This window comes from Phodopus roborovskii, unplaced genomic scaffold, assembly GCF_943737965.1.
Source record: "Phodopus roborovskii unplaced genomic scaffold, PHOROB, whole genome shotgun sequence".
NCBI lineage: Eukaryota > Metazoa > Chordata > Mammalia > Rodentia > Cricetidae > Phodopus > Phodopus roborovskii.
Window position 1 is genome coordinate 2,559,959 of NW_026125575.1, and position 25,469 is coordinate 2,585,427.

The 25,469-nt window shown below is 46.0% G+C and overlaps 1 protein-coding gene across 1 annotated transcript in view; it reads right to left on the reverse strand.

Annotated features, from left to right (window-relative positions):
* The window catches only part of Ptprn2 (protein tyrosine phosphatase receptor type N2), a 629,714-nt gene that overhangs the window by 356,857 nt on the left and 247,388 nt on the right, over positions 1 to 25,469 (reverse strand). The window contains exons 7-9 of the mRNA XM_051177829.1: positions 12,595 to 12,798; positions 10,904 to 10,944; positions 7,714 to 8,099 (exon numbers count right to left, since the gene is read on the reverse strand). Coding sequence (XP_051033786.1) covers positions 7,714 to 8,099; positions 10,904 to 10,944; positions 12,595 to 12,798 — 631 coding nt within the window. The remainder of the gene's footprint in view (positions 1 to 7,713; positions 8,100 to 10,903; positions 10,945 to 12,594; positions 12,799 to 25,469) is intronic.

A 25,469-nucleotide genomic window follows, 5' to 3' on the forward strand; every position in this document is an offset into this window, starting at 1 on the left:
GGCCAGGATTTCATTGTCTGCATCTCTTTTAGCATTCCTGTCTTCCACGTTCTCACAGAACAGCCCATTTGACTCTAGAGCACTCAATGGCTTTTATCCCCCTCAAAGTTTTAAAGTGCTCCCACAGTCCTCTCCAAAACAACATGGTCAGGTCTGTCACAGTGATACTCCATTCCTGGTACCAGTTTCTGTCTTAGCTGGGGTTTCTATTGCTGTGATAAAACACCATGACCAGAAGCAACTTGGGGAGGAAAGGGTTTATTTAATTTATAATTCCACATAACAGTCCATCACTAGGGAGAGTCAGGGCAGGAACCTGGAGGCAGAAGCTGATGCTGAGACCCAAGGGGAACACAGCTTACTCAGCCCGCTTTCTTATAGCACACTGACCACTATCCCAGGAATGGTACCACCAATGATGAGACTGAACTTCACAATCATCCACCAAACAAGAAAATGGACTACAGGCTTGCCCACATGGCAACCTGGCAGGAAGACCTTCTCAGTTGAGGCTTCTGCTTCCCAAATGACTCTAGCATGTGCCAAGTGGACACAGACCTACCTAGCACACTCTCCCTGACCCACCTCCCCAGGTCCCCCTTGCTTGTAACGATCACCCATCACTCATCTACTAATCACAAACCACCCGCCCTACCATCTCCCCTTTATCTAAAATTCACCCGCACATTGACGGAAGCCTTTGTATGGTCACTCCAAGGATCTCCCAGGTCTATCAGCCCAGACCTCAGACTTGTAGAGAGTATAGGCCATTTCTTTTTAAGATTTTTAACCCCAGAGTTCTGTGGAGGACTTGCTTTGACTTTACAATTTGGGTTGGACCTACTTACACCAATTTTGCTTCTAGATCATTTACCGACGAAGAGTGTGAAGATGAAGGGCATGCTGGCTTTGTCAAGGGCCCGAGCTCCATACACCTCATGACTTTCTCAGCCCTATATAGGGAAAATGGCTGTCACAGCAAAGCTAGTTAGCGGGCCCTTGATGACGAAATTCACTGAACCAAATCCCTCTCTAAGCCCTTTTCCTCCACAGTCAGACAGACACCCCCAACCACAATAACCACCCGTCAGGGCAAGCTGCCGCTTTCCTGCCTCTCTGCCACAGTCAGAGCTTCAGGCAGGGCACGCTCCATTCAACCACCCTGTGCACACCTTGCTCAAATGAGCACGCCCTTATCCCTGCTATACTTTAAAATACACAGCCATCATCTGTCATTTCATGGTTAGAACTTCCTCGGGAAGCCGCTGGAGTTAATCTGGAAAATCAATGGGAGGACTCAACAGAGCAATTCCGGCTGTCTCTGTGTGGCAGCTGCCACCCTGATCACCTAGAAGAGAGCAGATACTGACACTTGCTGTTAGCTGGGCTCACAGATGGGAGAGCCTTGAGAACCACCCCCCACCCCACCCCACCCCTTATGCTCACGCAATAAGCAGCGAGGGTTTCAGAGATAAAGATGAGGTCTATCTCTAACGTGTTTCGGGTCTGAAGGAGAGCAGCATGCTTTGAAACCATGCTTTTAATGCCACTGTTCAACCATTCTAAGAGGGGCTGCTTACCCCCGCCCCGATACCTACCCAAAGAGCAAAAAAAAAAAAAAAAAAAAAAAAAAAAAAGACTCCAGAGTGTTCATAATCACGCTGCAACAAGAAAGCCTTCCCAGTGGCTCTAAGAATGCTGAGCACGGCTTGAGGCGTCCCACCCAAGCCAGCATGGATATCCATGCACACACAGTGCATGGACAACATTGCCTGAAGCATAGTGTGTGGACTACCTTGTAAATCCCAAGTGCATACCCCAGTTCAGCATTGAACGCAGACTTACAAGTAAAGTGTGCGGATCCCCATATGCACACAGTTTATGGACTCCCGCACAGCCTCACAGCACCCAAATAAGAATCCAAATGATCAGCAAGCACAGATGAGAACATGGTGTGACCAAGGGGCCACAGAGTGACACTGTTGAAACAGAGACTAGCAGGCTGAAAAGGTGGCTTGCTGGTTCCTGGAGCCCATAATGTGGCTTGCAGCCACCTTAATCCAAGTTCCAGGGAATCCCATGTCCTCTCCTGATCCCCTAGGAGTGCCAGGCATGTAGGCAAAACACTTATACACTCATAAATCTTTAAAAAAAAAGAGAGAGAGAGAGGATGACAAAAGCAACCTTAGGGTCAGAAATGTTAAGAGTAGCAGAAACTTCTGCAAGGCTCTCTGTGCTGTAACTGAGCTCAGCTGTCACACACGTCTCATAGCATGTTCACAGCTCTGTTACCAACTGTTTTAGTTTGTAATTTTGTTTTGCAAAGAGGTTTCTCTATGCTGCCCATCCTGTCCCTGATCCTAGCCTCAAGCCCCTTCCTCCACCTCCTGAAGAGCTGCAACTACAAGTAAGCATTACCAGCTCTTTGAACTTGGTTTCTTTTATTTATTTATTTATTTTTAGACAGAGTCTCAGTACATAGTCCTGGCTAGCATGAAACTCTCTCCATAGACCAGGCTGTCCTCAAACTCTGAGATTCTGCCTCTGCCTCTAGAGTCCTGGGATTAAAGGTGTGTGCAATCACATTCTGTCTAATTTTGTTTTAAGGAAGTGATAGGAGATGTCATTCTGTAAATATGTTTCTCTTATTGGTTAATGAATAAAGTACTGTTGGCCAATAGGAAAGCAAGACAGGCGGGACTAGGAGACAAGGAGGAGAGAGGAAGTAGGAGGGAGGAGACCCAAAATGGAGGACGGAGAGAGAAGAATGCCAGCCCCTCTCTCCGGTAAGATGAGACCACGTGGAAGTACTTAGATTAATAGAAATGGGTTAATAATTAAGACAGAGCTATCCAATAAGAAACTAGTAACTGGCCTACGGCTTTATATCTAATACAACATCTCTGTGTATTATTTGGGGCTGGCAAGGCGGTGGGACCAGACCGGCGGAAAAACTACTCATAACAAGGAAGTAGAAACAAAGGCTAAAGAAATGAAATCCTTCATCAAAGACCATTACACCAGTTAACTGACAATGCAAAGGAGAAGCCCCCACCCCACCCCCAGGGAAACTGCAGGAATCAAGCGTTACAGCCAGGTATCAGAAGAGCAGCGCTGGCTATGGGCTAAGTGTCTTCTATGAACACTTTGACTTCACAGAGTAGGAATCAGCGTGTGCAGTTATTTCTCACACATCTTCCCCAGCGTTTGTAATTGTCTCTTTCCTCCGGTGAATTCATATGGAAGACAGCATCCACTGGTATGGTGCTATCTTGTCTGTACAAATAAAGCCTGTCTGAAGGTCAGAGAATGGAGCTTGCCACCAGCTAACCACAGGTCTCTACAGACAGACAGGAAGTAAGGTGTCTGGGAGGATATAAAGCAGGCAGAAACAGGAACTGGCTGTCTTTGTCTGCTGAGATGCTAAGGAGGTAAGGTTGCTGTAGCTTGCTCCTTCTTCTCTCTGATCTCTCAGCATCTCCCTCTCTATCTGACACCGAGTTTTTATTAATTAGCCACAGTAAGAACTCCAATTACACACTGGACATGACATCTGCCATCAAGGATAGCCTTACACACACCCTCTTAGTATCATCGCCTGACTGTGAACATCTCATTATTTACTTGAAAACTGAAAGTTAGGGACCCAGATGATCGTTAATTTTCCTCAATCTTGTCACAAAATATCCAACAAAGGCAATATAAACAAGGGAGAGTTTGTTCAGACTCAGAGTAGGAGGGTGTGGGCCGTCACAGCGGCATCAGTGTGAAGCAGCTTCCTCATAGTACACCCACAGCCAAGAAGCAGAGGAAGAAAAATGTCATTGGTGGTCAGTGTGCTTTATTCAGCCCCGGTACCCCCACATACAACTCAGAATGCATTTGAGTCCTGGGTTTAAATCCACGTAGCTCTGTAAACTGAGGCCTTCCAGTCCTTCACCTGATTTACAGGTACATGAACCCAGACAAGCACATCATACACAGAGCATTCACAGACACATGTCATACACATATATCCAGCGAACACAGGACAGAGGACACACAGTAAATGCACACGAATAACACACATGAGAACTTACATGACATGCCTCCCCTGTCTACTAAAGCTACATGTTCTTAATAGGCACGGTGCCCGTTTCCACAGGATGACTCTGCAGAGGGGCCTTCTCTTCGACACCTCCTGAGACTTCCGAGGCAGCCCTGCCCTCCTCCACCCCTCCAGTCCTTCCCCACTTCAGCATGCTCTCGTTTTCCCATGGGAACGCCACCGCTGGTGGCCCCGTGTTTCCTTCCGACTGCAGTAAGAAACACCAAAATGTGTCCCAAGAACAGTGGCCAGTGTGAGCCTAGGACAAGGAGGTGCCACTAAGCCTGTCCTGTTGCAGTAAGTGCCCGGCAGGCCTGTAAGAGGAGCAGCAACCTCAGAGTTGCACACACTGGGTAAGGAGGAAGAAGGCTGCCCAGCTCTTGTGGGCTTGGTTCAGAGCCACGGTTCTCACATGACTGTCAGAGCAGCCCAACAGTGCCATGTCTTGCACAGTATTAGGCCACTGGTCAGTCACGGGGCTGAGCGTGTCTGACTGTCTGGGCTGAAGGCGCTGTTGACGGGAACCTTTGAATCTGCTCACAGGGCATGACCTCGGGGCTTCAGGAAAAGTGTGGCTGGGTCAGTCTCAGGTGAGCGAGTGAGTGAGACAAGCCTTTCTGGAAGGGAACACCTCTCAGTGCTGCCGCTAGGAGACCTTCCTGCTGCAGATAGCATGCATATACCTGGTCTACTTAACTCTTCGCACCGGTGGGACAAAGCAGTACCGGTGGGACCTGGCTGAGCCCAGGTCACGACAGCACTCCCTGATGAAGCCTGCCTGCAGCCCGGTGACTAAGCAGCAGGCAGGACAGGGGTGAAGTGACAACCTTTTGATCATGGCTGAGTCCCAGAACTTCCGTGGGAAGCGAGGACTTTCTTCTATTTGTTCCTTCTATTTCCGTGGCCATACGCCATCACCCAGTCTGCTGGAGCTACTCTGTCTCCCGGCTGACATGCTGCCTCCAATACAAGTCGGTGTGTACGAAATGGAACTGTGGAAATCTGATAGAAAATACCCCCCCATGGGGTGGCACTATTAGGAGGTGTGACCTTCTTGGAGTAGATGTGGCCTTGTTGGAGGAAGTGTGTCACTGTGGAGATGGGCTTTGGCTTTGAGGCCTCATATATGCTCAAGCTACACCTAGTGAGACAGACCACTTCCTGTTGCCTGTGCAACTCTCAGCTACCTCTCCCACACCGTGTCCTGCTTGCACACTGATGTGTCCCACCATGAGCCACACAATTAAATGTCTTCCTTTTTAAGAGTTGCCACGGTCATGGTGTCTCTTCCCAGCAATAGAAACCCTAAGACACTCTTCTAGATTCTTCTTCTAGCTGCCCTGTTGACCTAGACACAAGTATCCCTTCCAAAGTGGTGTACAGGCTTCACAGTCCTTTTCCAGGTACGTGTGGCTATGTGGCATGGTTGGGGGCCATCTATACAGAACTGCCAAATTTAGCAGGCGGTTTCCTCCTCCTGGGGAAGTAACTCACTCCTCAGCCCCACACTAGTTCCCACCTGCCGTCCCCTCCTGCAGCCCATTACAACTTCATCTTAACACCATCTGGAGACACTGCAGATACTGCCTCCCCTTCAGACTCTATGAGCAACGCAGCAAGAGAAGAGGCCATCTGAAAGGTGGAGAGATCAATGCACCAATCATCTTTCCTTGTGGGGACCACTGGTTGCCATATGGAAGAGCCTAAAATGACAACATCTTCACGGAGGTGCCTGTCTGTCACCTACAGTGCAGCTGAGATCAGGGCAGTGTGTTGTGTTGGCTGAAGGGCCTTGCACATGGGACACTCTACCTGATGTCAGAGAGTACAACACTAAGGACACTGATGTTCTGATGTAAGGGGAGGGTCCTAAGCAAGGATGATGACACATACACACAGCGCACAACATACAGTGCTGAACACGTGAATAACATGTGAGGCCCTGCATTACATATACAGACCACAAGGCTCATGGCATATCATGCACACATCACAATATACACATCATGTGATACCTTACTTAATGCATACAAGTCACACAACCGACTATGCACACACAGAACACGAGACATACAATATCTAGTATGCAATACAAATACAATGCTCAAGGTATCACATCACACACACACACACACACACACACACACACACACATATATATATATTTGGCAGTGGTTTGCAGGGGAGGGGGCATGTATACATGGGGTGTTTGAGTTAATGAGTGACTAACTGGCTATTGAAGAGTTTACATGGTGAGTAACCTATGGCGGTTTCCAAAGTGTAGAGCTGTGTCCCACATCCCCTGTGGGGCATGTCCTAAGTACCGTGTGCATTCTCTATATGGGGGGAGGTGGGCACTCCAGCACCTGTCAAAGTGTGAGAGGACAGACAAGGATAGGAACTCTGCTCTAGAGAAAGGAAGAAGCAGAGAAAAGCAGGGAATGTGGGGCAGGGTGGTTCCTGAAGCTTCAGCGGCCACCACTCACCCAAAATCATAAGAGGGAGGCTTGGCAATGGCTGAGTATAGTCTTGAGTCTTGATCTGTTTTTAGTAGCAGTCTGTTTCGAGCTTAAAATAAACCTTGTCTGTCAATTAGCAGTTGACTCTCGCCAACGAAGTTTAATGTTTCTGGCAGCAGTACGTGGACGGTGAAAACCACACAGGTTCCACTGTGCTACACCTCGGGGGAACGAGGGCCTGCGTTGAGCTTTTTCCCACTGCGTTGAGCAGTGAGAGCAGTGGGCTCCATGGTGAACGGAGGAAATGCCTGAGCCTTCCCACCTGTGCACATGCATTTGCACTCATGTGCACACATACCTACACAAGACATGTATGTTCAGATGAGTACACACACCTGCATCTATGTATCTCTGTGCACGTGTACTCAGACATACACGTGTGCACAAGCTTATACAGTCATGAGCCTTCCTCCCTTTGAAATACTGCTCCCATGACTTGAAGAAATGCTGTCTTCTTTTGAAGCGTGACATCGAACATCAGGCTCATTAGCAAGGGGACCCGAGTATCGGGCTGACCACTGCTGGCTCCCTGGTACTTAGTGTCTGAGTTCTTTCTCTTGTTAAATTCTGACCAAAATGAAAAGCACAGTGTGAGGAATATTTTCCCTCCACTTGGAGGATTTGTTGGGAAATGGGTTGTAATTTTAGAGTTCCAAGAAGTGAGGAACCAATACAGAACTATACTTTGAGGACATCAAGTCCTGCTCTATAGCTGGTGTCGCTTGTCTCTGTGTATGGGCATTCTCTGGAAAGAGCAACCTGGACCAGATCTTGCTACCATACCCATGGCTGTCCTTTGCAGATGTGTCTGTAAGCAGGGAGTCTCTCCCTGAAGAGGGCAGGATAGCCAAGAGATGCAGGCAGGGCTTTGCCTTGCTTGCTGTGTTTCCTGGCTTTGGATCATGGTCCCCTGATGATGACGCTAAGTTCAAAATCCCAGAAGGACACTCCTGGCTGGGCAGCCTCACACACACACACACACACACACACACACACACACACACACACACACACATACCCCTGGACCCATTTCCACTCTTTGGTGAGGCACGGCCACTCTCCAGTGTCTCGGGGTCCCAGGAAAGAGAAGGCAGATCCTCTACTCACTTGTTTCCGGTGAGGATGTATCCCCGCTGTTCCTTCTCAGAAGGCTGGACTTCCAGTTGTAGGTCTCCACTAGGGGGTCCCTGTGCTGCTGACTCGGGGCTCTGCTTCTCCCCCCACACCTTTGGAGCTCGGTTTTGGAATTGGTCCTCAAGCCTCTGGGCCTGGGGCTCTGAGTCCAGCTTCTTTTCCAACAGGTCTTTGGAGTAAGTCCGGCTCCTCACGTGCTCCACCCCAGCAGTGTCCTCCTCTGAGGACAGGACTTCCTCGGGCTGCTCTGACTTCTTGATCTCTGCTCGGGGTGACTTTTCTGGGCGGGGAGCTTCAGGTAATAGAGGTGACCCACGGTCTTTCAGGAGGTCCCCAAGCTGGACGCTCAAACGGCTGACCTAACAAAGAAGAAACATCTGTGAGATGCCGCCATTCGAGAAGGTACCATCGATCCATACTTGGGGAAAGTAAGGTCCCATGGTGGGATGACAACCAGCCACTCTGAGGAGGGCAGGGCCGTGTCTGTGTGCAGAACCATATCTAGAGGAGCTATCAGCCAGGGTGTCGGTCACGCCATGGTACTCCCTCCTACAACTCCCGCCCTCTCTCACACACCTTCCAGAAGAATCCCTCTAGGAGTGATGAACACCTATTAGCTGTCACAAACATTCATCACTGTTCTGTCGAGCTCTCCCACATGCAAAGACATGAACAGGATTACTCTCTACATGTAAGTTCAGTCTTTAAATAAACTCCAGGAGTTAGGAACTATTGGCAATGCTCATTTCATGGACAGGGAAAATGAGGCCGAAGCTGACCTTGGATTGAGCCCAATGTGGGGACATGTGCTTATGTCCCAATGACATTCTGGTCCTGGTAAGGGTGATGTTTCCTCAGCCTGACTCTTTCTTTCCTTCCTTCCTTCCTTTCTTTTGATCTCTCTCTGTATCTTCCTTTTTTTTTTGTTGTTGTTGTTAATTATTTTTCCAGACAGGGTCTCTCTGTGTTGCTCTGGCTGACCTGGAGCTCACTCTGTAGACCACACTGGCCTATAACTCACAGAAATCCGAATGCTTCTGCCTCCCAAGTGCTGCAATTAAAAGCATGCATCACCACTGCCTAGCTCTGACATCACTTTCTTAATACAGGTTCCTTGGACACCCACTGGCATCTGCCAAAAAAGTGCTATGATTATGCCACATGGCTATGAACAGTGTGATTACATCACATGACTATGAACAGTGTGATTACATCACATGACTATGAACCGTGTGACTACATAGCATGGCTACAGCACTTGTTTGCTCCATGCACACTTCATATCATCACCCCCACCTGGAGTACAGTTTTTCCTCCCGCCGCCAGTCTTGTCCCGCCGTCGCCCACGCCAGCCCCAAATAATACACAGAGACTCTGTATTAGATATTATACTGTTGGCCAGTTACTACCTTCTTATCGGCTAGCTCTGTCTTAAGCATTAACCCATTTGTGTTAATCTATGTATTTCCATGTGGTCTTCTTACGGGGAGCTGGCTGCTGCATACTGCTCTCTCCAGATCCTCCATCTTGACTCTCCTTACTACTTCCTCTTTCCTCCTTGTCTCCTAGTCCCTCCTATCTTCCTTTCCTATTGGCCAACAGTGCTTTATTATTAACCAGTATGAGAAACATACAGAATGACATCTCCCATCATTCACCCCTGCTCTGGCCTCTGCTGCACATACTTAGCCTTACAGAAACCGGACATCAAATGATCACAGTTTCAGATTTTGAAATCTGCTCTAACCCTCGTCACAGGTGCTGTTTCCATGAGGTCAGGGCCCCCAAGGTGTGTTCCATGGTGTGTGCAGAGCATATGTCCTTGCCATCTCAACAGAGTGCTTCAACTGTGAAATTATATTTCTGATGTTACACTAGACAGAATCTGGGGTTCGATTTCTTTCATAGTTCACTCCACCAAACAAACATACATTTAAGAAACAGATAACTGTGCTGGGGATCACTCCCTCTTGACTAGAATTCATGAGTCTTCCTTTTGAATATGTGAATACAATAGTCTGATGAAGATGTCTACTCCAATTCTGGTTTGCAACAACAAAGCATGGCAGTTAGTAGCCCAGCAGGGGATTTTGAATATCAGGATGATGACGTCTTGGATGGAGTTGCATATGAGGGAAAAGCATTACTGGAGAGAGCTCAGAGCATCCGACACTCAGGGGCTCCTTCTGAAAACAGTCCCTTGGAAACGTGCTCCAAGAAACAGAGAACCCCATCAACACAACACTTGCAACAGAGCAAGTCAAAACCCAAGGAGTGCAAGATGAGGTCATGGGAGAGGCAGAGAGGCCACGAGCAGGGTCTGATGGTTTCACTTAGTTCAGGTCCAGGGGGCCTCTGGCCTGAATTCTGAGACCACAACCTCGAGGACTATGGGGACTGTGTGGTGTTGATTCCATTCTCAATATCCAGAAACTGTTTGCTGATGAAATGTCCCCATGGCCACTCAGATGGAAGTCCCACTGTGGCTGTGACTTCCATCTCTGCCCCTGGCTGTCATCCATCAGACACCCATCCAGAAGCAAACAAGATGACATAAGCAGTTTTACAGAGCCACATGACATCACTGTGCTCTGGGCAGACTTTCTGCTTCCTTAAGACTTACAGTAGAGACCACAGGTTCTCAAGCAAGAAGCCCCCAAATCTAATGGTTACCAGTATTGCTGACACACAGTGCATAGGTGCTGGCTGCCTAAGCCCTTTCACAGAGCCTTTCTAGACTACCTCAGTGACGGAGCGCGCAGGGAATTGAACAGGAAAGCTGAGGCAGCACCAGGCACACAGGAGCCCCTGCTTCCCATCCAGGGAGCTTCAGAGACTGTGCAGTTCTGTTAAATGCGCCTGTGATGTTCACACGGGAGTAATTCTGAGAGCATTAATTCCCTTCTTTGAATTCACCATATTTTCATTTATATGTTCATTTATATGTTTCATTCATTTCATTTATAAATGTTCATTTATAATCTGAAAACATGGCATGCTATACCTAGGTCTATACAATTGTGCGTGCATTCTGAATTTTCCCTCAATTTTGGGGTTATGAGGATTTTCCCCCATGCCCTTCCAGCAGCTAGGAAACTACATTTCATAAACAGAGAGATGACTTATCATACCATGATCTTAGGTCAATATGCTGTCGTCTTACCTCGTTGTACACAGGATCATCCACCTCTGACAGTCTGTTGTCTGTAAAAGACAAAAAAAAAAAAAAAAAAAAAAAAAAAAAAAACCATGTTTGTCACAAGATGTCCTCACAAGGTGTCCCAGTGCACAGCGAGATGACCGTCTGGAATCCCTCATGTAATGAGATGGGATACCACGACCAAGTTCCTACCAGAGCAATGTCATAAAGTGTGGAACGGAGGAGGCTTGTGCTGAGCAGGCTTAGACACAGCATCATTCACGGGTACCACTCCCCGCTCCACAGACAGGACCTGCACAGAATCTTCAGTGTTTGCCAAAGCTCAAAGGACCCCAATGCCTCATCATAGTTATTAAAAACTACAACAGTTATAAAAACAGACAAGTCTTCCAGACTATTTCAGATGAAAGATGGTGTGGACTATCACTCTGGACAGAGGAATGCAGTCCTAGTTTTCTTTTTATTGCTGCGAGAAAATAGCATGGTAGCATTTGGAGGAAGTCAGAGGCACCAGGCTGGAAGTGAATGAAGCAGGGGTCACAGAGGAACACTGCTCGTGGGTTTGCTAATCAAAGCTCCCTGCTTACATTTTGTGCAACACTAAACCTCCCGTCCAGAGGTGGCACTGTACACAGTAGGCTGTGCCACACCCCCCCCATCATTCGCCAATGGAGACATTTGAGACTTGTTACATACAGGCCACTGTGATGGAGGCGTTTTTTCTCAATAGAGGTCCCCTCCTCACAGATGACTCCTGCTCTTGTCAGGTGCCGGGGCCTGACTAACTAACCACAACAGGTGCCCAAGGCTGTGTGACGGGGGCACATTCCTCAAGACTCTCTAGATCCTCCTACTCTTGGTTACCCCTTTGACGCTGGTGAGTGGCCTCTGTTCCAGTCCACAGAGGAGAGGAATGCATCCCGATTTCAATGGGATTTTAATGTGCCTACCACATTCCGAGCTCAGAGCCTCAGAGGCCTCCCTGCCTTGAGCAGCTATGCCAGGTAAGATAGGGCACGATGTTGCCTGCTGCTCCCAGTAGGCTCGGAGGCAGATGCAGGTAACTGAAGGGACCATTTTCAGTGTATTGTTCAAACGTTTGACAGAGCATACTGGTGTGACCCAAACAAAGACATACTCCCATCACTCCTAAGTCTGAACCTCAGCATGCAGGGGTCAGACCTCCACCCCGAGAGCAATTTGCTGTTCAATGCAATTGCTCCGGTAAAGCTTAGTCTGCTAACAAAGCTTTTAGAGGCAGAAGTTCAAACAGATAAAAAAAAAAACAAACAAAAACAAACAAAAACAAAAAAAACTTTAACATAAAGCCATCTCTCCTGCAGAAAGGATGCATTATAGCCTGGTGAGTAGGACCCCCCTCCCCATTGCTCCTCCCCTCCCCATGGCTCCTCCCCTCCACAGGCTCCTCCCCACCCATGGCTCCTCCCCTCCCATGACTCCTCCCCACCCATGGCTCCTCCTCTCCCCAGGCTCCTCCCCTCCCCATGGCTCCTCCCCTTCCTGTGACACCACCACCTCCCTATGTTGCCTCCCCATGGCTTCTCTCCCTCTGCAGGGCATGGCCTCACTCCTTCCCCAGGCTCCTCCCTCCTCCTCCCCCCAGCCCATTCCCATGGCTTCTTCCCTTCCCTGTGGCCACCCAGCTGCAAATGACCCAGGGAGCAGAAGGTCACCTTGAGGCACTTCTTCTGAGGCATCTGCCTGCTCTCTCAGGGGCCCCTCGGCGCCTCTCCCGTGGCTTTCTTGGCTTCCCTCTGCAGGGTCACCTTGCATGGCTCCAGCCACTGAGTCTACCATCTCCTCTAACTTCAGGGGCCCCGGGCGGTCCACTTCAGCTTGCTGCTGCAGATCCTTCAGTAGACTCCTCAGGAGTGTGTCTGGGGGCACAAAGTCAGTCATCAGTCACACAATATAACAAGTAACCTGGTTCACATGGAGCTCACAGAGAAGGAAGGACTGACACAGGGAAGGACAGGATAAGGCCTCGTAGTAACTGCAGGTTCAGCTGAGGAGGGACTGGATACATACCACTTTCCAAACATAAATCAAGGTCAGATCAACAATTTAAACAGACCTGTAACCCCAGTGCAATGGAAGCAGTCATTAAAAGTCTCCTAACCAACACTCCTCAATGAATCCCACAAAATAGAATCAGAAGGAACAGTGCCAAATTTGTTTTATGAGGGCCACAGTTACCCTGATAGGCAAATCACATAAAGACCCAGCAATGAAAGAGAATTACAGACCACTTCCTCTTTTGAACATAAATGCAAAAAAAAAAAAAAAAAAACTTAATAAAACACTTGTAAACCAAATCTGAAAACACATCAAAAAGATCATCTACCGTTATTAAGTAGGCTTCATACCCCAGATGCCAGGATGGTTCAGCATATGAAAATCCATAAATGTAACCCACCATATAAACAAGCTAAAAGGCAAAGCCACATGTTCACCTCATTAGATGCAGAAAAGGCCTTTGATAAAGTTCAACACCCTTCATGATGAAAGTACTGCAGACACACCTCAACATAATAAAAGCAGTTCACAGCAAGCTCAAAGTCAATGTCAATCTAAATGAAGAGAAACTCAAGCAATTCCACTAAAATCAGGGACAAGTCAAGGTTGTTCACTCTCTCCATACTATTCAAGAAAGTACATAAGACAAAAAGAGATCAGGGGAGATATAAATAGGAAGTTTCTTTTATTTGCAGAAAATATGACAGTGTACACAACTGACCCTAAAAATTTCACTGTTGATTAACAACTTCTGCAAGTTGTTAATCACAAAAATCAGTATCCTTCCTATATACAAAAGACAAATGGAATGACAAAGAAATTAGGAAACACTACCCTTCAAAATAGCCTCAAATAATGTAAGACACCATGTGGGTAACTCTAACCAAGCAGGTGAAAGACTTGCATGACAAACACTTTTTAAACACTGAAGAAAAAGATTAAAGAATATATCAGAAGATGCAGAGATCACTAATGCTCACAGTTTGATTAGGATCAATATAGTGAAAATGGCCAATCTACCAAAAGCAATCTATGGTTTCAATGCAATCCCCACCAAAGTTCTACCACAAATCTTCACAGATACTGAAAGGTCAAATTTCAGCTTCATATGGAAACATAAAAACTCAGAACATCTAAAACCATCACAAATAATTAATGAACTGCAGGAAGTCTTGTCGCCTGTGATTTTAATACTAAGAAGCTATAGTAATAGAACCAGCAAGGTACTGGCACAAAAACAGAAACCACCGAACAATGGGAACAAATTGAAGACCCAGATATAAATCCAAACATATATGGACACCTGCTTTGTTTTGTTGTACTTTAATAAAGTCAGAAACATATAAAAACACTGGGAAAAAAACCAGCCTCTTCAACAAATGCTGGATGACCACATGTAGAATAATGTGAAGAGACCAAAACTCAAGTACAGGTGGATCAAAGATATCAACATAAAATCAGATAGAAGAGAAAGCTGGCAACAGCCTTGAACTCATTGGCACAGGAAAAGCCTTTCTGGAGGGAACACCATTAGCACATGCTTTGAGATCAACAATTAATAAACAGGACCTCAAGAAACTGAGAAGCTTCTGCATGGCAAAGGACGCCATCACTCATACAAAGTGGCAGCCTACAGAATGAGAAATTAATTTTACAAACTATACATCGGACAGAGGGCTAGGTTCCAAAATGTATACAGAACTCGAGAAGCTAGATATCAATAAAACAAAAATAACAATTAAAATGGGTACAGATATAAACTGAGATTTCTCAAAAATGGGGGGGGGGATCTCAAATGGCTGAGATTAATGGCACTTAAACATGCAACATCCTTAGCCATCTGGGAAATGCCAATCAAATCTACTTTGGAATTCCCTCTTACACCTGTCACAATGGCTAAGATCAATAAAACAAGTGTCAGCTCAAGCTGGTGAGGATGTGGAGTAAGGAGGGCACTAGTGATGGGAATCCAAACTTCTACAGTCACTATGGAAATCAGTGTGGTAGTTCTTTAGGAAGATGGGGATCAATCTACGCTAAGATCTAGCTATACCAACTGCTCTTGGGCATATGCCCCCAAAATAATTCATCCTACCACAGAGACATGTGATCAACCACGTTCATTGCTGCTCTCCTCATAAAGCCAGAAATTGAAAACTTAAATGTCCCTCAACAAAAGAAAAGAAAACATGATTCATCTACACAATGGAGTATTATTCAGCCATTAAAAGAATGAAATTTTCAGCTAAACGGATAGAGCTAGAAAAAAAAAAAGAAAAAAGAAAAAAGAAATCATCCCAAGTGAGGTTATCTCAGAAACAGAAACACAAATTCAGTGTGTATTCACTTATGTGTGGATATTAGCTAAGTCTGTGATAATCAAGCTATAATCTACAGAACCGAAGATGGTAGGGATAGATATATCTCATTAGGAAAGGGGACTAAAATAGATATTTATGGATGAGTGGAGGAGGGTGGAATGGGAGGACCAAGGTAGGGAAGATAGTGGGAGAGAGTGTGGGAAGAGACCTCTAAAATTAAGGGGCAGGTGAGGGACAGTATGGAAACCTAATACACTACATAGAGCTTCCTGAAATATTTACATATATGAAGGCAATCTAAATGAAACTGCCAAATAATGGGGAGACAGATACCCGGTTGGCCATCTCTTGTCACCAAATGAAGCTTCCAGCACTACATCTAATTGAGTTGCTGGCAAAGGAGACCCATGAGAACCTTCAAACGACCGATGCCGCTGCCAAGACAGCAAACTGACAAGGCCCTATTGCTAACAGAAACACCTACATGGCTCATTGAACATGGAGAAGTTGAGCTGTTGGCTACAAAGCGCCTTCAACCCTTTGTTCTAGCATCTTTGGAACAGCGAGCTACTCTGGACGCTACAAAAAAGGAAGAAACATAAACATCAAACCAGCCGCAGAACCTTTCGTCCACAATGGTGTCCTGCTTGCGAGACAAGCTAGTGCAATGGTGGCACAAAGCTTGTGGGGGGTTGCCAACCAACGTGTGATCCGGCATGAGGCCCACTCTAAGAGATGGACCCAATACCCGATGCCGCTTGAGCGATCAGGAGCCAGAGACACCATAACTCAAAGAGACCTAGGTTAAAGCCACATTCTACTGCTCCTAAAAAAAAAAAAATATAGCAAAAAAACAACTCCTAATGATGCTCTGCTGTGTTCATACCTCAGTGCCTTTCTCTGCCCTCATTAGAGAAGCTTCTTCCTGCAGCAGCAAGGCACAGATACAGAGACACACATTGTTCAGAAAGTGACAGACCTTGGGACACTCAGCCCCAAACCTTTCACCTCAGAGCTCAGAGAATCCCAGGGAAGAGGAAGCAGAATATGGAAGAGCCATAGGAATTGGAAGACACCAAGAAAGTCAAGCCCTCGAAGTCAACATGGTCAAAGCTCATACGAACTCACAGAGAGAACCTGTGCAGGTCTGCACCGAGTAGTCTCTCTCTCTGTCTCTCTCTCTCTCTTTCTCTCTCTCTCTCTCTACATATATATGTATATATATATATATGTATGTATATATGTTATATCTCCCAATCTAATGTTTTATGGGATATGAATATATCCCATAATATAATATTATTATATTAAATTAATTACATTATAATCTTGGGGAAGAACTGGAAAAGGTTGAGCAAGGGGAAACTGCAATCCGGATATATTATGTGGGGGGGGGGAATCTATTTTCAATAAAAGGAAAAAAGGAAATAAAATGAGAATGGACCTTCAGGCATCAGTGTGGCTTTCTATTTGGTATTACACATATGTTTAGTATTACGCATATAAAAGGCACGCTTGGTTCTCTGGTCAAGAAGTTTCAACCCAGATATCTGTAGCCAGGGGACATACCCTTTAGACACAATGGTGACCGACATTTTTATACTGTTCTTACAGAACAGCAACAGGGTGGCCCCGCAGACACAGTGAGTGGACATGTGCTGCTAAATGCTAAAACACATTTGTCTGCTGTGGAGGAGTCATTCACCCATGCCCCTACAGTCTGTAAAACACATACAGCTGTGCAGACACAGGGGAAATGTGTCCGCTCCCACAGCAACACGAGTTCCCTGCTTCCTGTGTGCAATGCTCAACAAAGGCAGCTTTATCTCAGCACAGACAAGGCTTCAAGGACATAATAGTCCCAAACTATCTAAGAAAACTCATTCACAGTATATTAGGGAGAAAAAAATCCCTGTAATAATAATGAATGATAAAAAATAGTAAAAATAGGTGACGTGGAGGCTGGGTATATGCTCAGTGGGTAAAGAGCTTGTTATGCCAGGACAAGGCCCCAAGATCTGAGCCCCAACACATATGTAAAAGGCATGTGCCCGTTACTCTTGCAGGAGGCAGAAGAAACAGATGCTCAGAGTTCATTGATTAGCCAGTTGAGCCAATGAGTGAGAACTAGAGGTCCTATCTCAAAACAAATAGGGTAGGAAATCATGAAGGATAGGATTCAGGATTGACTGCTGGTCTTCTCTCTCTCTCTCTCTCTCTCTCTCTGTGTGTGTGTGTGTGTGTGTGTCTCTTTCTCTCTCTCACACACACACAAACACACACACACACTCACACACTCTCTCAAGTGGATACACACACTTGCAGATGTATCCACAGCCTCTCTCTCTCTCTGTCTCTTTCTCTCTCTCACACACAGACTCAAGTGGACACACACACACTTGCAGATGTATTCACAATCTCTCTCTCCCTCTCTCTATGTGTGTGTCACCACACACACACACACATACACACACACATATGGATACACACACACTTGCAGATATATCCACCACTACACTCACACACACACACACACACAAATAGATACACCACATGCACACACAAAAAAGTAGGCAAGGAAACAGTACAGAATTCACAAAAGCAGCTATATAAGTAGCCAATAACCTTATGAAAAGATGTGTAGTTCTTAGTCACCACAGCCAGGCATGCAATGGCACAGAGGTGTTTGTCCTGCCACAGCTGATGGGGTCCTGAGAAGATGTTTCTACTCCACTAAGGTTAAGGATTAGTGTGAGATCCAGTGTTCACCTAGGTGATGTCCTGTGACAGGCAGCACTGTCATTATGCCTCAGGAAGTGGAGACACAGAGCTGAACCACCAGACGCAGCTTCTGGGTAAAGAGATGTCAGAACCACACACCCACAAAATGATCAAAGGAAAGCTGGGTTTTCCTTTAAACTTGAGAAGTTGAACTCCATCAGACTTAGAATTTGTTGGCCTGTTGTTGTGGAAATGGAATTTGCATACGATGAAATGCATGGACATAAGTGTGCACAGGGATGAGTTTTATGGTGTGTGCTTAGGTGATCACCTCTAACACCACACATTACCCGTGCTTCCTGCTGACAGTTGCTGTTCTGAAGTGAGGAGATGCTATGAGATCGGTAACTGTTCCTCTCAATGTGCACTGTGGAGTCGTGGCGCTTCTGCCCACCCAAACCTTGTTCCTCTCTGGCTCTGAGTGGACACATAGTCTGGCTGTCATTTCTCTGCCCTCTGGGAGTGTGGCACATGTTTTTACCTTCATGAGCGATTGCTGAACCTTTCCCAAGAACTGTGGGGTTCAGCACCGTGGACAGCTCTCACACAGAGAGCAAGGGGGGGACCTGTGACACCACTCCAGGGGTCCATAGACACGGCCAAGTGCAGTCTATTCTATAGCTGACCCCAGCTCTGAGGGCTCTGACTCAGATCTACATGGATGCAGCAGGCTGACATGTCTGGCTCACACAAGTCTTACCACTGAGAGGACAGAAGGCAGTGCTCTGGACTTCCAAAGATAGGCATTTTGAGACCCTGGAGTGAGTTTCAGATACAATATAATACACAGTTGTCTTGGCCGTAATACAGCTCCCCCTTCAGTGAGTACTCATTACACTTGATTCTTTAAAGTTAATTTTTATTTAAATTAAAAACAAACTTATTTTACATACCAATCCCAGTTCCCTTTCCTTCCTGTCCTCCCATTCCCCCATCTACTCCTCAGGGAGGGTGAAGCCTCCCATGGGGGATCATTGAAGTCTGTCACATCATTTGGGGCAGGGCCTAGGCCCTCCCCCATGTATCTAGGATGAGAGAGTATCCCTCCATAGGGAATGTACTCCCAAAGCCCATCCATGCACTAGGAATAAATACTGGTTCCACTGCCAGAGGCCACATAGACTGCCCAAGCCCCCCAACTGACACCCACATTCAGGGGCCAGGTTTGGTCTTATGCAGATTGCCCAGCTGTCAGTCTGGAGTCTGTGAGCTCCCACTTTCTCAGGTCAGCTGTTTCTGTGTGTTTCCCTAACATGGTCTTGACTGCTTTGCTCATCACTCCTCCCTCTCTACAACTGGATTGCAGGGGTTTGGCTCAGTGCTTTGCTTTGAATCTCTGCTTCTGTTTCCATCAGTTACTGGGTAAAGGCTCCATGATGCCATTTAAGGTAGTCATCAATTTCATCCTAGGGGAATGCCATTTAAGGTAGCCTCTCCACTATTACTTAGATTCTTAGAATCATCCTTGTGAATTCCTGGAAATTTCCCTAGTGCCCGGTTTCCCATTAAGCCCATAATATCAGATGCCTTTTCTGGTCTCTGAGAGCATTATTCTAGGCTACTCCAAGCATGTGGGATTAGTCAGGAATGAGATGATGCTATTGAGACTTAAAGTCATGCTCTACCTGAGTAAGGAAGCAGGCAGATGCATGATGCATCACACAGAGTGCCTCTCTCCTACTTCACCATGGCACATACACACTCTCTTCATTTTGAGAGGGAAAAGAATCACAGTGTGGTCCATGACCTTGTTGATATTGAGTTTAACTCTATATGGCATGTACTCAACCCGAGAAACTCTGCAGGTAGTAAAGGAGGAAAGGGACAAAGAGGAATTTAGTAGGTATGGAGCTCACTATGGCAAAGCCTGAAAAGCCAAGCATGAGCAGACCTTTGCTTGACCTGTAGGCACAGAGCTACCAGAATCCACAGGCATTAGGGCTATAGGGAGCCACTTACCACTTTCTCAAGTCAAATGATTCTAGGTCTATGAAAGATTCCCTTCTCTCCTTATGTAGCTTTGGGTCCCAGCCCTTCCATTGGCACCATGCCCCTTAGGGCTCAGAGCTAGGTCATCAAGAGGAAGAGATGACTAGTTCAGGAGAAATGAGGAGGGCTTCCATGGCCCCAAAATGACTCCACAGGGCTGACAGAGATGACACTCAGGCATAGACATGGGAGTCCCACATGATGGATGGCTTGAGTCTTGGCTCAGAATTCAGGAAGTGTTGATTCTCATAGAGAGACTCTGTCTTTATTGGACAGTGACGGCCAATAAGGTATATATTGCCATCCAGTGAAGTCATATCCCAAGGCCTTGGTGCATCATAATTACTGTCTCAATAATGAGCTAATGATATGGATTATATGTGCACATTACTGCCCATCTTGCTTCACTACTGATAAGCATTTTTATATCTCCAAATAATTCGAACCACAGCTCACTCACTGCAACCCTTGAGCAGGTGACACAAAACACAGTCAAGACCTATGAAGCCATGCAGACCAGCTATACTTTGAAATATGAAGAGATGTTTCAATGTTTAGAAACACTTGCTGCTCTTGCAGAGGACTCTGGTTCAGCTCCCAGCACCCACACTCTGGTTCACTACCATAAGCTCCAGTTCCATGGGATCAGGAAAACTTTTCTGGCCTCCAGACCTGCACAAGGTTCATACACACACCCAGGCAAGACACTTGTACATATAAAATGAAATAAATCTCAAAGTTTTAAAAGATTATGACTTTCAATACTACTCCTTGTCAAAGTATAAGCTTAAATTTAAAAAAAAAATATGTAAATTTCAGCCAAGACTATACTTTCAGGGATCATTTCTATAGTTCGTAAATTTCAGCCGTGAAAGTCAGGCACCAAGTGACATCTATCTGCCCATTCACTCAAGTAGTCATCCCTCCATCCCTCCATCCCTCCATCCATCCACCATGCATCCCCATGTAAGCATTCATTGTCCACCCAATTATCCACTCACATTCCCTTTGCCTACATATTTGTCCATCCACCCATTCCATCCATCCAGTTTATCAACTTATATTGGACAACCATTTTGCCCAGAGCCCATGAGAAGTTATTATTACAAATAAGGAAATACTGAAAATTAAGGACATAAGGCTACAATACTGATCACAAGCACACTTATACACACCACACACATAACATATATATGCACATAAAAATATATACACAGCACATATAAAACATACACATGCGCCATGCATACACATATCTACACATACTCCAAATATTTTGATTCTAGATAGACTTAGACCTTGGACATCACAAGAAAACTTAATTGGTGGGCCTAGACAACCATTAGGAGACGATGAGAGCCAGGTGTAGTAAAGCAATCTGGTGATCCCTATACTTCAGATGCTGATGCAAGAGTATCCAGCATTAGAGGTCAGTTGGACCATACAACAAGTCTGTTTCACAGAATCAAACAAGCCCCATGAGGTGGCTGAGTGACATCTCCCACCACTGCTTTTTTCCCCTCTAAAATAAACAAGTACTCAGGCTCACTTGTCACCCAACCTGTCACCTATTTCAGTTTTATGAAGCAACTTTCTTTCCTGAATTCCAACCAAACAGCCTCCAAACTTTTGTAAAATAATCTGTTTGTAAAACCACCGCATGCATTTTACCCTGGGAACTGACAGGCTGACATAAACAAATATGACAAGCATCTTCTCAGACTTACTATAAACCTTTAAAATATGCAAAGTTGCAAACTCCGTCCTTTTGGAAAGATTTAAAAATAATGTATTACTTACTTTATTATTGAACAAAGGCAGCCCAGTCAATTCACTGATTTTTAAAAAAATAAAAATAAAAATCCAAATTATATATTATGGGGAGACAATAATGTATAAGTTTGGGTCTGAGCTATTGAAACAAAGTGATACTGGGTATTTAATAGAAAACTAATAAAATATTAAAAATGAGGTAGACTAAAAAGTAATCTGTGGGACAGTACTCCCAGATCTCAGCCCAGTGCTTGGCTATGGATCTCTGCATTTGTTTCCAGTAGGTACTGGATGAAGGCTCTCTGATGACAATTAGGGTAGTCAGTAATCTGATAACAGGAGATGACCAGTCCAGGCATTCTCTCTGTCCTTACTCTTCCTCTCATCCTGCCCCCAACTCTCCAAACAGGTTCCCGCAAGTTCCCACCTCCCCCCAACACACCTCCAGTTTATACCCAGGAGATCTCTATTTCCCTTCCCAGGTAAATCCATGCTTCCCCTATTGGGCCCTCCTTGTTACCTAGCCTCTTTGGGGTTATGGATTGTAGCCTGGTTATCCTTTACTTTACAGCTAATATCTACTTATGAGTAGACCTGGATTGCCTCACTCAGGATAATTATTTTCTAGTCCCATCCATTTTCAAGAAAATTTCATGATGTCATTATCTTTATCCATTCTTTGGTTGAGGGGCATTTAGGTTGTTTCTGGGGTCTAGCTATTATTAAAAATGCTGGTATGGACATAGATGAGCAAGACACAGCTGACCTGGGCTCTTGGGAGATCATAGACTCTGGGCCGACAGCTAGGGAGCCTTCATGGGACAAACCTAAGCCATCTGCATATGTGAGACAGTTGTGTAGCTTGGTCTGTTTGTGGGGCTCCCAGCAATGGGACCAGGGTCTGTCCCTGGTGCTTGAACTGACTTTGGGGAACCTAATCCCCATGTTGGGCTGCCTAGCCCAACCAATCTTGATATTATGGAAGAATCTTGCCCATAGGAGACCTTCTGGGAGACAGAGGAGTGGATGGAAGGGCAGAGGGGAAGCAAGGGAAGGAATTGGAGGAGAGGAGGGAGGGGAAATTGTGATCAGGATGTAAAATAAATGAAAAAATTAAATTAATAAAATTTAGAATAAAAAGTGATAAAGACAATTTCTAGATTGTGTTAAGCCTCACTATAAACACATGAAATGTAATTGGTTTGTGTCCTTGGAACACAGTATAAAGATGAGCCAAAGCAATCCTTAAATCAAGAAGTAGAGTGTTAGGAAGCTGCTACCCTCTGCAAGCACGGACACCAGGAACGGGCCAGATATGTGAGTGAGCCCCAGCACATGCTGAAAATACTTCCCACGGTAGGGAAATACATTTGTAAATGACTGACAGCTTTTGATCAATATTGAATAAACCCCAAGGCTCTGGTGAACACCAACAGCCAAACAGGCCAAAGTGCAAGAATGTTCCTTCCCCAGAGGCTCCACAAGCACTAGGCAAGTGTCCTCAACCTGCACAGTCTCTCCCAGGATCTCCAAAGACAAAGGCCTTGACTTATGGCCTGATGCTACCTCAGCATCAGGCCAGCTGTGAAGCTCAGTCCTAGACCCCTGCAGTGACATTTCCTGCTGCCTGCCCCTAGTCCAAAAATTCCTGAGCATCCCTGCAACCAACATCAGGGCTCACTGTCTCTCCATTACCTCTGGATGGGCCTTCTCCAGCTCTACAGTGTGTTGTGACCAGTGTGCCAGCGTGGAATCGGTCAGAGTGGAGTGGAGAAGGACAGGCATCACAGTGCCGTCAGGTCCTGCTTTAGTAGCGTGCTGGCTGCATCGAAACGGGACAGCCCTACATACTCTCTCCCGATGCTGGCACACTGCCCTTCAAGACCCTGTTCTCCCGGAGATGAAGGTCAGATAAAAAGAGACGTGGTCAGCAGTCATGTTCACAGCTATGGTGGGGATATGAAGCAGACGCTTCCATCTTCCAGATGAAATCAAGTGTGCCTTCTACAATCACTGTGTCTCGTCAGAGAAAGAATTTCCTCGGGAGTCTATATAGTGAATGGTGGCTTTAAGAACACTTGGGGGACGCCATGGAAGGTTCTCGGTTGCTGGCTAGCAAATAGGGATTCAATAGCACATAATGAAATTCATCTCCAATTAACAGCTATAAACCATACATTGGGCATTGGGCCTCTTATGTCTCCTAAGAGCCATGAGGCATCACTGCCACCCCTTTTAAAGATGGACTGCAATGAAATAATGGCTCCTGTGACAGTCCATCTGCCCCGCTGGAAGATGGAATACAGCTCAGCCCAGTCAAATGCCATCCAAGCAAGCCTTCTTTTGTTCTGTCCATTGCACTACAGATCTCTGAGCTCTGGCTCACAATGACACTTTAAGTAGCTTTCACTGCTTTGTGTGGGCTCTAGCAGAGCAATTACATGAAATGTCAGAACATCAAATATGCAGTCCCGAAATAGGAGATCACCTCTCATGGCTCTGCACGCAGAACCGTGCGGGCCTGACCTACTGAAATTATATGTCTTTGCAAGGTTGCCCAAACAAAACTCTACCTGCTTTACTGAGTGAGCGATGGTACGCGGACAGCTTCACTGAAAAACTGCCTCCATGAGAAAGATGCGAATCACACCTAACAGCTTCTGCTCCTCAGCACGTAGGGAGGCTATTTTAGCCACATCGATATTCATCTTGCTTACTGTAGTCCCTTCATCTCACCACCTTTGCCGTTCCTCAGCACCCTTATTATTCCTCACCATCATTGTCATCATCCCTTACTGTCGTCACCATCATCTTCATCATCATCTTTGCCATCAGCCGCACTGTCTCCACCCCACACTCGCCATCCTCACCCCGCCGTCCTTACCACCTTAAATACTGTCCTCACCATCACCGCCGCTCCCACCATAATCACCACCTTCACCATCACCTCTCCATCATTAACACCATCACCAACACTACCACCACTAACCTTGCTTCCTTTCTAACCACCTTCACCACCGTCATGGCCGCCGTCTCTACGATCATCTCCATAATCGTCGTCACTTTTAACACCCTCACCACCATCCTGAAGAAGTGGCTGTGCCCCTTCTGTTTAGAGGACGTGTGCAGTCTGTTTGATTGCTGAAGCCCCATTTAGTTTTTGCTTATTTCCAACAAACTCAGAAAAACTCAAGTTATTATCTTATTCTGCGTTCACTTGGGCCTCTGCCAAGAGACATCACGGTAGACACCAGTGTCTTGTCTGCATCTACTGAAAAAAACTCCAACAAGGTAAAAAATGTGCTCACTACATTTTAAGAGGTGTATCATAGCTAGGTGTCATTTATCTCTCTAAGGCATGTGGGAAATGCAGGCTGGGACAGGCACCCATTGCTTTGTAGGGTATGATTCATAGGGTTCTACATTCAAGCAGGTCAACCTTTTCACTTCATGATTTCTCATGTGGAAAAGAAGAAAGTATTACCTATGTGACCTTGGTAGGGAATTGGAGAATAGAAGCCAAACTGCTCTGTGCAAATGCATGCCTGTGTGCGCATATGCATGCCCGTGTGCACATTGCATGCCTGCGCACATACAGGGAGGCTGGAGGATGATCTTAGGTGACTTGTTCTGTCACTTTCAGTTTTATGGTCTTGAGACAACCTTTC